Source organism: Meriones unguiculatus, chromosome 11, assembly GCF_030254825.1.
Source record: "Meriones unguiculatus strain TT.TT164.6M chromosome 11, Bangor_MerUng_6.1, whole genome shotgun sequence".
NCBI lineage: Eukaryota > Metazoa > Chordata > Mammalia > Rodentia > Muridae > Meriones > Meriones unguiculatus.
The window spans coordinates 41,677,526-41,693,029 of NC_083359.1; the positions used below are offsets into that span (position 1 = coordinate 41,677,526).

General features: G+C 40.9%; 1 protein-coding gene across 2 annotated transcripts in view; it reads right to left on the bottom strand.

Moving 5' to 3' along the window:
- The window catches only part of Crebbp (CREB binding protein), a 137,487-nt gene that overhangs the window by 64,428 nt on the left and 57,555 nt on the right, over positions 1 to 15,504 (bottom strand). For both annotated transcript variants that reach the window (XM_021632412.2, XM_021632411.2), the window contains exon 3: positions 8,544 to 8,720. In XM_021632412.2, coding sequence (XP_021488087.1) covers positions 8,544 to 8,720 — 177 coding nt within the window. The remainder of the gene's footprint in view (positions 1 to 8,543; positions 8,721 to 15,504) is intronic.

Genomic DNA, 15,504 nt, shown 5'->3' on the forward strand with positions numbered 1-15,504 from the left:
AATTTTGGTGTCTTCCCCTCGCCCCCAAGACAGGGTTCCTCTGTGGAGCCTTGGCTGTCCTGGACTCCCTTTGTTGACCAGGCTGGCCTTTAACTCACAGACAGCCACCTGCCTCTGCCTCTGCCTCTGGGATTACAGGCGTGCACCACCTCGCCCCTAGTGTATCACCATAATTTAATACCCCAAACCATCAATCTACCAAACTGCCCTTACGGGCAAAATGCTAGTATTCCTTAAGTCTTTATAAAGATTCTACCACATGAATTTTTATTAGGACCATTAGCTTTGCTTAAAGTTTTTTTGTTTGTTTAGTTTTATGATAGGGTTTCACTGTGTAACAGCCTCAGGTGTCCTGGAACTTGCGCTGTAGACCAGGCTGGCCTTGAACTCACAGAGATCTGCCTACCTCTGTATCCCAAGTGCTGGGATTAAAGGCACCAGCCACCATGCCTGGCTTGCTTCTGAGTAATCACCCTAATCTATTATTTCCTATATACTCTATATTCTATCCCACAAATCCTTAGCCTTGTGTTGGCAATCCCACAAGAAACCACATACCTAAGTTTGGGTGCTGAGAACACTTGACAGCATGAAAATGTTTCTGAACATCCAATGACCAAAATAATTCAAAATCAAATGGACAACAAGCCTGAGGTTTGGCTGGCAGTGCCCACTCTATCACATTACATGACCCCACTGTAGTAACCTCAGCTCTGAACATAATGTCTGTACTTTGCACACATCTTCATGTAGACTCAACACCAACAAACATTGCCTGGAATACCTCAGGTTCAAGACTGCACATTTCCTGCACATATAAGCTTCTGTTCTTCAAAAAACAGAATGGTTTAACTACAGAAAACAAAAGTTTTTAGATATTTCTCTTTAGTCATCCCTCAATAATAGTGGATCAAAAGCTATTTTATTTTATTCCATCTTATGTTCATGGGTTTTTGTCTGGGTGTGTGTCTGTGTACCACCGTATGCCTGGTGCCTGAGAAGGTCTGGAGACATCTTCCCACCCTTTGGACCTATCTGAGTTACAGGGAGTTGTGAGCCACCACTAGGGAACTGAACCCAAGGTCCTCTGGAAGAGCAATCAAACCTCTAAGACATCTCTCCAGCTTCAGTGTATCAGAATGTTTGATTTTTAAAACAAAATCAATTACTTTAGTTACAATTTAAAAAAGATTATCAAATTAAATTCTGACTTGAGACTAAGAATTTCCAAAATGGCCCCTACATATTCTTACCATTTTGTAGTACATATTTACACAAAGCAGCATTTTTAGCATTGACAATTATAAGATAAAAAATATCAACAAGAAAAATCAATGAAGATGCTTTACACCCTGCAGAGTCAAACACTTAAGCAAGTTTAAATTTTATGTAAAAATAAGCAAATACATTTATCTCTTTCAAAGGAAATTAACTTTCATTTTAATAAATGGTAAGACTTCACATATACCCAAAAATGGTCTAAAGTTAAGTTTATGCTTTTATGTTATCAGAAAAATGCTTTGCATGCATACTTTATACACCTCCATTGCCAGGGTCACGTGAACATTTCTTGAATGAAAAGGGGTCTTAAAAGAATGAAGGTTAAAAAAACCCAATTCTATCCTAAGAACATACTCAGATATGAACAATGAATATATATAACCAAGCTTATCTTGGCATACCTCACAGAAAAGTAAGTTATTTCTAGTAAATGTTCAAGAATAGGCAAGGCCTTCAAAAAATTTCATGTCTCAAACATTGAGAAAGGACCAAGAAAGAATCAGTTCTCTCCCTCCACACACCTCCAAGACCCAAGCAGTCGCATGCAGTGAGCTCTGACTCTGAAGCAGCTCTTGAGATCTAGCTACCCTCCAAACACTACATGCTTGTGCTTCTTGAACACACTTCCAACATCTAAAAACACAATCTTCTGTAACTTCAGTTAGAACCAGAAAATTATTCCAAAGCCAACACTGAGGGAGCCAGGGAACAGCACTCTGCAATGTTGCTTGCTCTGATTCTCTTCAGGACCCTACAACCACTGGGAATGCAAAGCTGAGGCATTAAATAGAAAGTGTTCATTAAATATCCACAGTTATCAAGGCCCAGCATTGTGGCACAGGCCTGAAATCTGTCCTCAGAAGCCTGAGGCAGGGAGGAGATCAAGGCCAGCTTGTGCTACATAGTATGTCAAAACAAAACCACTGCAACTATTAACTAGAAGAAAATCATGTGGTAAGAAGGGAACAGACCAACGTACATCTCCTATATTCTTTAAGAAAAGATGTCCAACTTTTGACACTGTGACACAATTTTGGCATCTAAAAAGTGGTTGGAGATTCAAGCCTGTCCCAGGACACACATGGCCCACAGACTGCAGGTTGGACATGATTATGTGTATCATTTCCATATTACTTAAACCAGATACAATGAAAATGCTAACTAAATAGTTGTTATGTTGTTATACCATATTTATTAGAGAATAAAGACAAGAAAAACTTAGCACATGGTACATACAGGTACATACAGACACAATTACAAGGCTAAGATATATTGGATCCACAGATGCAGGTCAATTGTACTCACAGAGGAAACACTAGCTTTCCATGCTGGTTTATTCCCAATGCCCAAACCATCAACCAGACCCAAGAGAAAGAAAACAGAAACATGGTAAATAAAAGCTGGGGAGAGTAAGGCAAGCCTATTGCAAAGAGCAGAGCTGGCCATTTGGCCAGCATCTTAGCGGACAACGGCTGTCATATACTTTGTTTCGGCTCAGTTCTTCTAAAGGGGTCCCACATATAACTAATATGAAAGAAATGATTGCATGGCCATCTATTTGAGAAGTATCTGAATTACATGGGAGGGGCTGGGAAACTAAGCAAGAAACACTCTCAAGTTTCACACTGACCACAGAAGCAGAGATGTCTTGTCTGGAGGATTCTGAATCTTGTGGACAAGATAAGAATGTCCCATCACTGACATCCACACTGAGATGCACAGCTCCTTACTAAAGGACACAAGGCAAGAATGTCCAGTATCCATGGTTAACTACTCACATGCTGCCAGCATCACTGTGTTAACTGAGATATGCTGGCAGGATACAGAAGACAGGGCTACAACTCTCCTCTGTCTGAAAAATCCTCTGGCCAGCCACATTCTCCTCCCATTTAGAGATAGAAGTCTATCAGCAACTGTCTGGGCCTTCTCCAAACCTCTATCTGAAAATTCTCATACACAAAACAAAGTATAACATCATTCTCATGCGCAATTTTAAATAAGCTAAGCAGCACACCTGATGAATCTACTACATTACACTATTAAGAATGCTAAACTCTCTAAAGCGTTGTTTTATTTAAATCTTTCTTATTTAAAAAAACCCAAATATAGGAATTTCCTATCTGAAAGTAACCCTGCAGAGACAGGCTGGGCCACAGAGATGAGGCTCCTCTATTTCTTAAACATTCTCTGCCTAAGAATGTTCTATGGGAATGTCTACAAGCCCGTTCCAAAGCTTTAGGCAAAATGCCACCAGGAATCGGCTTTTTTTTTTCTTTTTTTAAATGGGGAGCAACATCCTGTTCCTGTACACACATCTCTTCCTCAGGGAAAGGGCACCCCCACATACTTTAAAACCAAAATACTGATTAGCAACAGTCTTCACCAATGAAAAAAAAAAACATTTCCTTTATCAATAAATTATAAATATTTTAAAAATCTTTAGGCCCACATAAAATGTCCTAGAACATTATATAGTATGCTTAATTTATAGTACTTTAATTTATTAATTTATAGGCATGTGTAACAGTATATTGTCCGTAATTAAATGTGTGACTCAATCTAATACACATCCTGATTACCGAAGCATCTTCCTGCAAACAAAAAACTACTTCTGAGAATCACAAAATGGTATTCACATTAGTAATGTTTTCATTACTAACAAACCTGAAAAATTTATATAAAGATAAAGACCAGAGGCAGAGCTACAATGAGAGATATCTGAACATTTAAGAACATGCCTATTTCCTCTTGGATATATCCTCAAGAATGGACTCTACTCTACTTCTACAAGTTTCTAACACTTTGGAGCTCCCAGCACCAAAGCATTGGGGCGATAGTCACAGAGAGGTGATCCCAGGTCTTCAAGAGTGCAGGTCACATGAATTCATTAGCAAAGGATGAACCTTCTCGGTCTGGTTTTCATGTTTTGATGGTAGTCTTTGGCCTCCTCTTAATCTCAGCTGACACCAAATCCATGCTACAAAGGCCCCTTTCTCCACGAGCAGTGAATCATTTCCCTACCATCTCCTTTGCCAGCTCCTTTCCCTTCTTGTTCCTAGCTAGGGATTTATAAGATGTTCTTCCTGGGCCGTATCATAAAGTTGTCACGACACTGTGTCATGTATGAGCCATTGACTCCAAGATGACCAGCAGCTGACCTATTCATTCATACCAACTACTTGCCTTGCATCCTCTCTTGGGATGCAGAGTACGGTTACTTGTGCCTATACCTTTGTTCCCTCCCTCAAGCCTGTTCCCCACTTCCAGCTCTGAAAAGGATTCCCCACCAGCAAACTTCTCAGTAGATAACCCACTATGACCAACCACATCCAGGCCACTAGTTCCTTCAGACTCCAAAAAGCTTGAAAAAAAGCTTTGAATGACTTAAAAGCAAAGACAAAAAGCACAGCTTATTTCCCTGCAAAGTGACAACCCTGCCCTCACACCAGCTTAAAAAAATAAATAAAAATAAAATAAAAAAATATATATCTATATATCTTTGCCTGCATATATATCTGTGTACCATATGCATCCCTGGTGCCCACAGAGGCCAGAATAGGGCATCAGATACCCTGAAACTGGAGTTACAGATGGTTGTGAGGCACCACAAGGGTGCTGAGAATTAAAACCCGGCACTGAGCCAATGCTCCTAACTGCTGAGCCACCTCTCCACTCAAACTCCAAGATGATTCTTGCCTGGCCCTCAGTTTTGTTCATGTGCTCCTCCTTGCCCCTTCCTAAGCGTCACCATTCAAAAGTACTGGCTTTCCATCACCATTCCTGCAAGAGGCAACGTCTTTCTATCACCCTAGGAAAGCAACCCACCATTTGATCTAACAACCGTTTCACAGGGGTCACCTAAGACCACTGGAAAACACAAATATTTACATTATGATTCATAACAGTAACAAAATTGCAGTTATGAAGTAGGAACAAAAATAATTTTATGGCTAGAGGGGGAACATAAGAAACTGTATTAAAGGGCCACAGTTTAGGAAGGTGGTTCAAATCTCCTTGCCTTGAAGAGGCCTTTTCTAATGATTCCACCTAAGAAGGTCTTTGTGTCCATCTCAACTACTGCATGGTACACAGGCGGTTGGGGTTTTCTAATTGTTTACCACTGAAGACCAAGCTAGCATTCCCTCACAACTCCTCTCTAGGCTTTCCTCCCATATCTGGGCCCATAGCAGAGCCCAGCAAAAGTGACAAACAAAAGAGTGTGTCTTTCCATTCTCAACAGCAGACAGAAATGATCGAGCCATGCAGGAAGAGAGAAAAAGAGACCCTTGGCTTGTGACTATGAGGCTTCAGTTGCCCCATCAGTGTCCCTAATCAACTGTTTGCTACCAAAGTCAATCAATCATCTCCTAAAAATTACCTCTTATGCTAGCTGGTTGTTTGTTAACTTTTGACACAAGCCCAGGTCTTTCCGAACAAAGGGCACATCAAATGAGAGAAAGCCTACACAAGACTGGCCTGCAGGCAAATCTGTGGGAATATTTTTTTGCTTACCAATTGATGTGAAGGGTCCAACCCTGTTGTGAATGGTGCTACCTTTAGCCATGTGGACCGCTGTTTTTTTAAAATAGCACACTGAGCAAGCCATGAGGATTAAGCCAGTAAGCAGCATTCCTCCATGGTCTCTAATTCAGTTTCTGACCCCAAGGTTCCTGCCTTAGTTTACATCTTGGCTTCTCTCAATAATGGACAGTGATGTAGAAACATAAGCCAAAATAAAGCCTTTTCTCACCAAGTTGCTTTCAATCCTTTATCATAGAAATAGAAAACCAAATGAAACCAAACCAACTCTCAAAGTATATCATCCCTTACCCTCCAAAAAAGGAAAAAGCCATTAAGTATTTTCCTTTTTTAAGGTAACAGATGTAGTTTCTATAACAATGTTTCCTTGCTATGTGAAAATCTGTCATTTTAAGACACCAGATAACTGAGAGAATTCAAAATAGATCACAAAACACAGTCAAGGAATTGCAAACAAACTGTGTAAGCACCAGGCGAGGAAGGCCGTTCTCAGGGAGCTCAGGGCTGCTAACACATCTGGGTAGAATTAAAAAGAGCTCTGCACAAAGGAAGCCACGTGGCCATGGACAAGCCAGACTCCCTAAGAACCTCAATTTCCTCACCATCAAATGGGAGCTGTTAACGTCGCCTATCAAGGAGCCACTGCAGGGATAAAGTAAACAGATACACACTGAAAAAGATGCCAGGCAGCCTGTGACTTGACCTCTTTATCAGTCCCACTTCCAATATTCCACTGAAGGCTGTTCATGGGCACATGGCTATGGCCTACCCTGCGCCTCCAGAATAAATAGTACAGGCAAAGGACACAGTTTACTTCCCAAAAGCATCTACGAATCTTTCTGTAAAGTCCACATGAACCTTTATAAGAAAGGTGGCCTGAGTGAGCACTACAGCTTCTATAAACAAAAAATGTTTTTGTTTTTTTTTTTTTTTAGTTTACTGTGATCTTGAGAGAGTTAAGGAAAGTGGTATTGACTGAATTCCAGAAAACGAAAGAATGAGACACACTGCTATTGTGCCTCCTGACCATTCTTCAAAGTAGGAGTCCCCATCACAAACAGCTGTACTTTAAGGAACTTATTTTGTCAGTGCCTGGAGATAATGGATTTTAACAGTCAAAAGGAAGGAAGGGCTATGGATAGCGTGGCCAGGGTTACTGCCAGATGTTACCAAGGTGTCAGGTAGCCCTGCAGGAGAACATGGGTCCCTGCTAAGGCTGAAAGGAGCCCTGCTGTAGTCCTGAAGGGGGGAAGCAAGGCCCTCTGCCTAGTCCCTCTGTGCAACCCCTGGCCACCACACTTAGCAAGTTTAGGTCTCCAAAGTAGCAGCCAAGGCTGACAGAGGAAGCTAAAGTACAGGGATTTTGTCACTCTAGAGTAGTAGTAGAGACGGGAAGACAAGAAGCCAGAAAGAAATTTAAAAGAGGAAAGGAAGGAAAACATTAGGTCAGGGATTCCCTGTGTATAAAATATAGAACACCATGGAAAAATAAAATGTTTTCATGAAGTCTGAATGTGTGCCTGGCTACCAAGCAGGCAGTGCAGCTGGCCCTGGAGTTCACACCACTATTTTCTCAGGGAGAACTGAAAACAAAACATGAGAGAGGCCAGGCATGTGAATATGAATCCAAGATCCCAGAGGCTAGCACTGCTCTCACAACCCTGGCAACCAAAAACTATTGAAAGGGAAGTAGCAGACTAGGAGAGCTATGGGAATTGTCACAAGAACAACGAGGAGAAGAAAATCATCAGTGGTTTTGAAAACAGGCAGGTTTTACTGTTTGGGGGATGGGGGGTGTTACAGCCTCTTACCAGGATACCTCACTGTTCCCATTCTCTGATTGTACACTAATGGAGAAAAGGCCTTAACACTTGCCTCAGAAGATTGCACGCTGTGAGCACTGTTATTCTCTTCTTTTTGGCACATACTAAGATTAGAGAAGAACTTACCAAGGGGGAGGGGAGAGAATGATAAAGAATACCCAGTAATTCCCTGTACTTCAATGATAAAAGACAACTTTCTAAAGAGCATGGTCAGTGAGTACATGGAAGTATGGGAGGTCCACTGTCATCAATAAACATAAGGAAGAAGAAAAGTGATTGCCTGAGGGTTGGCCAGTCACCACCTGCACACTATGCCTTCAGCGGTGCTACCAAGGCCTGGAAACACTAGCCCTCACAGTTCTAAATTAATAGATTCTGATCTGGGCAAAAGGAGACACTTCCATTAATACTCCCATTGTCTGGTTAGGTTATAGATTCCTGTTACAGCTGGGAACTCTTAAGAATGAAGATATTAAATCATCTATTAAAGTCTACCTAACACCTGTCTCATCAGTATAATGTAATTCTTGTAATTCTTTTGTTTAACTGTAACAGAAATCAAGCTTCTACTGACAGCTTCAACTAACTAACAAACAGCAAGTCAGTCTTGCTGATACTCAAGGGTTCTGGAAAGAAAGGCAAAATAATTCACAATCATGATAGTCTCCATCTACGAAAGGGAACTGGGAGGAGCAGCTAACTCCAGCTTCTCTACCACTCTTGTTGCTATCCCATAACAGAAAGTAAAAGGCTCATTTAGAGAGCTGTTCTCAGGAGGTGGTATTAGTTTCTATCACCAACGGCACACTCTCAGTTACACCTCTTCACTGCAAGCACATAAAATCCATATGCCAAAACACCCACCGAGATCCACAGCACAGAAAATCAAGGGCAACTTACCATATTTGGCACATTGGTGACTGAAGTATTCTTGATATCTGTAGGAAAAGCAGGCAAACTATTGACCATGCTCTGTTTGCTGGATAACTGGGGGTTCACTCCAGTGGCTCCCATCTGCTGCCCTCCAGTTTGACTAAAAGGTTGTCCAAATGGACTTGTGTTACCAGTCATTCCCATCTGAAATAAAAACAGGAACAATCAACTGCCATAAAAGAATCATACATGAAAACTCAGATTTTAGAAATTTTGGTCGACCCACTGGTACCAAGGTGTGATTCCCTGTGAAATCCTCCCTCCAGCTATAAAAGAAAGCTCATTATCAGAGTTCATTGTCAGAACTGTGAAAGGCCATGTCTCACTCAAAAAGTTGGACAGAGGGCTAACTAGATCATCTGTGCCCTAACCACCACCTCACAAGAGGCAGCACTTTTCTCCCCTCTCACTTCGCCACAGCCCTGTCCAGAACCAGCCAGTCCTACACAGCAAAGACCCTGAGCTGAAGACCATGGAGAGCTTCTTTAACTAATGTTTAATTACTCCGTAAGTGCTTTTTTTTCCTCTCAGGTTCCTCAGATGTTAACTAAGTTTCAACTAGTTCAAAATGCAAAGTAGAAACGCTAGCAATGAAAGGATAAAATATGTGGACTCTGTATTAAAATGATCCAGCAAGACAGGTCACAGTGAGGAGAGGGAAAACTGAGCACACTGCCAACCTCCCAATCGTGGTTTGTATCACCCATTGTTACACATGGTGAACATTTTCCCTAATGAGGAGTTGTTTTTTTTTTTTTTTAAAACTAAGGTAAAATAAAACCAACTATAGGGTAGATTAAGGCAAGGCCAGGAAGAAGGGACTCCAACCTCTCCCTCCAGAGGCCAGCCACACACAGAGCTGAGCCAGTTTCCTCAGTTCCAATTAGCTCCAACATCCTTGAGTACAAGTGGGAGTACCCAAAAATAGTGTCTAAATGAGTAGTAAAGAAATGGGGTGCTCAAGTTGCCCGCCTCTGCTTTTTCACAGAACTAAAATATTCTTCCCTGTTGTCTAATGCTTACTCTGCATGTCTGGCATCATACTCTGTTTGATGTTTAGACTGGGAAGAACAGTCTTGAGCAGGGAAGACCTCCAGGGACCAAAGTTCCACTCAAAAAAATTACTACTAAGCTCAATGGAAGAGAATTGCACTAAATGTTCTAGGTCCCAAGTTTTACCCCACCAACGCAAACTTGAAGTTCTACCTAAGAAGTCACTAGCAGACTCAGGTAGTAGCCATTAAGCTCACTCTTTAATAATGTATATTCCTTCTGTGGACGTCAATCTCTTTGCCTGCAAGGTGAGGGTCACTAGATCTCTTTTAGCTCTAATTTCTTTTAGCTCTAAAAGTCTAGATTACAAACTAATCCACATGTAACATAACTGACTCCAACTGACTCCTTTCTGCTGAAATGCCTATATGCCCCCAAATGCCAAATGTCTATAAGCCAAAAGCCAGTGTGACTAAATGTCAACAAATATGTATATGTCAAAGGGGGGCGAGTTTGGGGTAAAGAGTTCGTGCTTTGTGTACTTGAACCTTCTCACCTTTCTGAAAGTGAATCCATTTTTGCTGCAACCTTTGTACTAGGTACTCAATGTGAGTGACCCAAGACACAATCTTTCACCAAACTCAGGAAAGGGGCTCAAACTCAAGTTCAGGAGACCTAAGTAGAGTATACAAAAGGGCATCCCTGATCCTAACAAGACTCCTTCAACTGTCATATGAAACTCAAAAGACAAACAGAATACCTATCCTCACTATGCAGCACACCATGCTATTAATTCATGTAGCAACCACTACTCAGAATTTGTTTTATTACACACCTCAGGCCGTAACAGACTTGATGGAAAGTGCTTTTGCAGCTGAGCCATCTCACTGGCCCTGAAATACTGTTTATATAGGTCTATAATTTGAAAAACAGTAACAAAAACTCTCAGAGGCAAAACTGCCAATTTCTAAATTTCTCTACTTCTGACCAAATATTTCAAAGCACATGCATTCATTCACCCACAATCAATCTACCCTCACTGATGACCAGTATTTGCCAGTGTCAGCTATGAGTCAGCCCACTTGAGAATGTAAAGAGAGATTTTTTTCCTATTCCCCGAGGAACTTGCTCCTTAATATACTTGAACTTGACAAACAAAAACAAAAATCAATGTTGGCTGGAAGCTTCCAACCTAATTAGAATACAGGACCAAAAACCAAAGCAGGTAGTATGTGAGGTATGGGAAGGGGCCTGTGCTATCATATGCCCCTGCACTAAACAAAGAAACCACAAATACCAGGCCAGTAAACTTCCCAAAGACTCTCTATGATTCTGAAATATACCTGACCTGATCTTTTAAATAAAAAATAAAATAAAATAAAATAAAAATTTTCTGTAACTACAAATATTCCTGACACCATTCCAAAACCCATCTTACCAAGGCAAAAATCAAGTATGTATATCTGGTCAGCTAGGTTAGTATTTGCCTGATTAGAGTCTGGGCACTTTCTAACTGGCTGATTTCTAGGGATAATGTATTTGGAAACACTCTGACAAGTTTCTTTAGAAAACTTCTTCCTTCCTCTCTCTTCCTGTTACCACCACCTATTTTTGGTGGTGATCCTAGTTTTTAGTGGCTGAGCCATCTTTCTAGTCTAATTTTGTTATTTGTCTTTGCTTTATTTGAGAAAGGTTCACTGTATAGCCCTGGCTGTCCTGGAACTCACTCACTCTCTAGACCAGGCTGGACTCAATCTCAGAGATCCACCTACCTCTGCTCCTTGAGTACTGAGATTAAAGGCATGGGCCAAAAACCACCTGGCCCTCTTTCTTTCTTTTTAAATTACTAAAACATACTCTTGCTGTACTGCCTAGGCTGACTTTGAACTCACAACCCTCCCACCTCAGCCTTGCATATACTACTACATGTAGCTTTCTTCAAGAAATTTTTTTCAACTCTTCTCCTTAGCAAGTTGACAGTTTCAGCATGGCTTCCATTACCCAAAGGTAAGAATCCCAGAAAAGTCTAAGCTTGTGGACAGCACATACAGACATCCAGTTCAAAGGAACTCACTGCACATTTTGAAAGCTAAAGTCCTAAGTCTACAATTAAAAGGAATCTAAACTAAGGAGGCCACAATTTGAGTATCTGACATCACCCCAATTTACAGCACCAGCCCACTCTCAGTTAGATCAGAGCTAGTAGTGAAGGCCAAAGAAATGGACATAAGCCTCTAAGGAGATATCATTGTTCACCTCAAGTACCTTGTCCCATCTTAAAAGGAGTGACAGATCAGGTAGAAATCAATGGCCACAGCTGCAGATTTACATTCACTTTTAGAGAGTCTTGATTTCTGGATTCCTAATTCTGTATCCATTCTCTGTTGACTGAATTATCTACGGCCCCAAATCTAGGGTAATACACTGCTTAGCACCAGTGCTCAAATACCAAACAATAAAATTAAGATGTCTAAATCCAATTAACAAAGTCACTTATCCTTTTAACTTCCTAACATTTACTTATTAATAAGCTAAGAAACTTAGCTTTATTATCAACTCAAGTTTTATCAGATTTAGTTTAAATCTGCTACTAAAACTGAGTAAAATCCAAAGCAAAAAGGAACTTTCAGTGATGGCAAATTTATCTGTCAACAAAATAAAGCTTGTAGAATGTTGATATTCTTCTCATTCACTAGTAGCCCACATAGTAAAATATGCTTTTAATCTGTCCTTCCAAACAGATCCCCTTCAAGTACTTAATTCAAGTCCAATCTCAGAAAACAGAAGTTAATTACAGTCGAATCTATTAACTTCACAGTTCTATCCTCTTGCCATGAAGAAGCACTGTGATCACGTGTGCCAGGCAGACATTCAAAAATCTGCTCATCATCAGGTAATGTCTCTCTTCCCTAAGAGAATAAAAATATGTAAACTGCACCCCCATGAGTGAAGAATGAGCACAAGAGGGAAGGTGAGAAACCCAAGCATAAGACCTGAGCCTGCACAACTCAGGTAGGAGACCCAATGAGGGAAGGGCCTGTAGGCCAAGGAAAACACCCATGCAAACTTTGTTCACCAACACAAGGGCACTTGTGACAAACTGAGAATTATCCAGCCACTTGGCAAAAGCTGCTACGATCCTGGACTGCACATTACCAACTGGCTGCACTCAAAACAATGGAAGGAAGGGTGAACCATGCCTCTTCTGCACTTAACAGACACCATCGCAGAGAGTGAAAGCACTGAGCACTAAAGTTAGCTGCCTCACCAGTACTGATCCATGTTGAGTCTGACTTGAGTACCAAACCGGATCCTGCCTCTCACAAACCGTTCTCTCACATTGAAAGTGGTTAGTGTTTGGAAAGGGAACTAAATAAATGACCACTCCAAGACATCACTACTTTAAGAAGCCTCCAGGAACAATAGCTTATGTCAGCCCTGGAGAAAGTGTCACTGAAGCCAGGCCACAACAGCACAACATCTGGGTGCACTGGGAAAAGCAACTGTCCTCTTTCTATCTTCTAAACCTTGGAAGCAGGGATGGGAAGATGACTCAGCCAGTCAAGTGCTGGCTGCACATGCACTGGAGATCTGAGTTCAGATCTGCACACTAATGTAAAAGCTGGACCCAGTAACATGTATCTGTAAGCCACACCCACACCAACACATATATATACCATTCATGCAAACAATATTTATTATAAGATAATAAACTTTTTCAAGATTCTCGGTTACTAGATAGTAATCAACAGGCAGTTCACCTAGTCATGCTAAAAAAAAAAAAAAGTTGAAGACACTTTAGTGTTGATTTTTACAAGATGGCAGTTTTGTGTTTGATCACAACACAGTCTCTGGTCATACATACAGCAAATGTTCCCCGCCTTACATCCTAGCCCAACAAACCCAACAAAGTGCCAGACTCCATTATGTCCTAGCCTAGACACACCCCTTGCCCAAAACCAAACAAACAAACAAAAAAAAAAAAAAAAAAAAAAAAAAACGAAAAATAAAACACCTGGGCAACAAAATACTAACCCATTATCCTCAGTGAGCACCTCTGGTTGTAAAAAGCCTCCTCAGTTTTTTGTTTTGTTTTGTTTTTAATGGAGAACAAATACTATTTTCAACTTGTATGATATAAGAGCCATCAAAATAGTAATAAAACAAGCTCTAGGATCCAAAAAAAGCACAAAGATTCTCTCCACTGCACTACCAAGACACCATCTCTTGGATTCATTCACCTTCCTCTCCTAACTCATCAAGCAAGATCCATATCAAAAAGATAATAAACCACCAAAAAGGTAAAACACAGAAATCCCAAAACTAGAAGACTTAAGGCACAATGGCAAGGATATACACACAGGCGGGCCACTGCAAAGGAGGCCCCTCTCCAGGGCATACTCTACAATAGTGGTATGCCACAGATCTGCCTTCTTGGTCCTCTGGAGAACTGGAGCACAGCTAGGCATTTTTTCCACACAGAAGCCACATCAGTGATAGCTCCAACAATGGGCAGAGACAACCTGAACCATCAGCAGGGACAGGACAGAGTAGCTGAGTATTGACACCTGTTTTGTGTGGTAGTGTTTTCCTTTTTTGTCAGTTTGTTTTTTGAGGGAACAGATACATTATTAGATTCTCAAAGGATGTCCAACAGGATTCCTAAGAGCTCCTCGGAATGAACACCGCTTGCACAGATAACCACTCATGAAGCGAACCATGCCATAACAAATGAACTCTGACTTCATTTCCAGATGACCACTCAAAATAAATACTCAAAGGAAGGTTCAATTCCAACAAAACGCCAGATAGATATGCCCAAAGCTACACAACTAATGACCAGGTGATCAGCAAGAGAAAGAGAGGACAATGAGATATGTGCTGCCATGAAAGACTCAGCATGGCCATGTGGAATGCTTCCTGTGACAAGTGCTAAGTATGACATAATTTCAGTAAGACATGTTATTTTTTTAAAGGTGGACTTCAGTTTTCCTCATAATATTATATACACTTAAAACCACATAGCAGAGCACTCGGAGAAAGTGTGCCCAGAAAACATACAGAAACATCAAGTATGACTTTCAGCAATATTACTTCATAGACAAGCAAAGGGTTGCCTAGAAAGCTCGGGAACATTAAAGGATTAGCTCAAATCTCACTCTTAAGTACTATATGCCCAATCCAAAGACACTGTCCTACACTATGAGGCCTGTCATTTTCCCGCTTCACAGAACTATGTCCTCTAAGCATACTAGACTAAAATGAGTACCACTGAAGAGAGACACTGGCTCTGTCCACAAAGACTTGGCAAACTATAACCATGGGGACAATGGCAGTATAATGCCTGATTTAGGGGGCACAACAAATCTTATTAGCACACCCCAAGTAAGATGCCATTTACAGAAGCAGTAACTCCTCGTAATCAAGTCTGTGAGCTTTGGGTATGAGCTTGGTCTGAATGGTGGCTTATGCCACTTGCTACCTATGTGATCTTCCTTGGGCAATTTACTTAAAAACTTTCTATGCTCTGGTATACAACAAAGATGAAAAAACACCTCCTCTAAGGGCTGTGTGAGGATTTAAAAAAAAAAAAAAAAACCTGGGCTGGAGAGAGGTTAAGAGCACTATCTGCTCTTCCAAAGGTCCTGAGTTCAATTCCCAGCAACCACACGGTGGCTCACAACTATTTCCAACGGAATCTGAGTCCCTCTTCTGTTGTGCATGAAAACAAAGCATTCATATACATAAAATAGATAGATAAACCTTTTGAAAAAATTTCAAAACACATTCATAAAGAATTCCAGACTGGAGCTGCCACACAGAAAGTCCATGAATGTTGGCTAAGTCCACCCACCTGATTATTCTGAGGCTTTAGGGTCAAATTACATTAAATATGGTTTCTTTCCAAGGTTTGCCTACAATAATAATGAAAAGG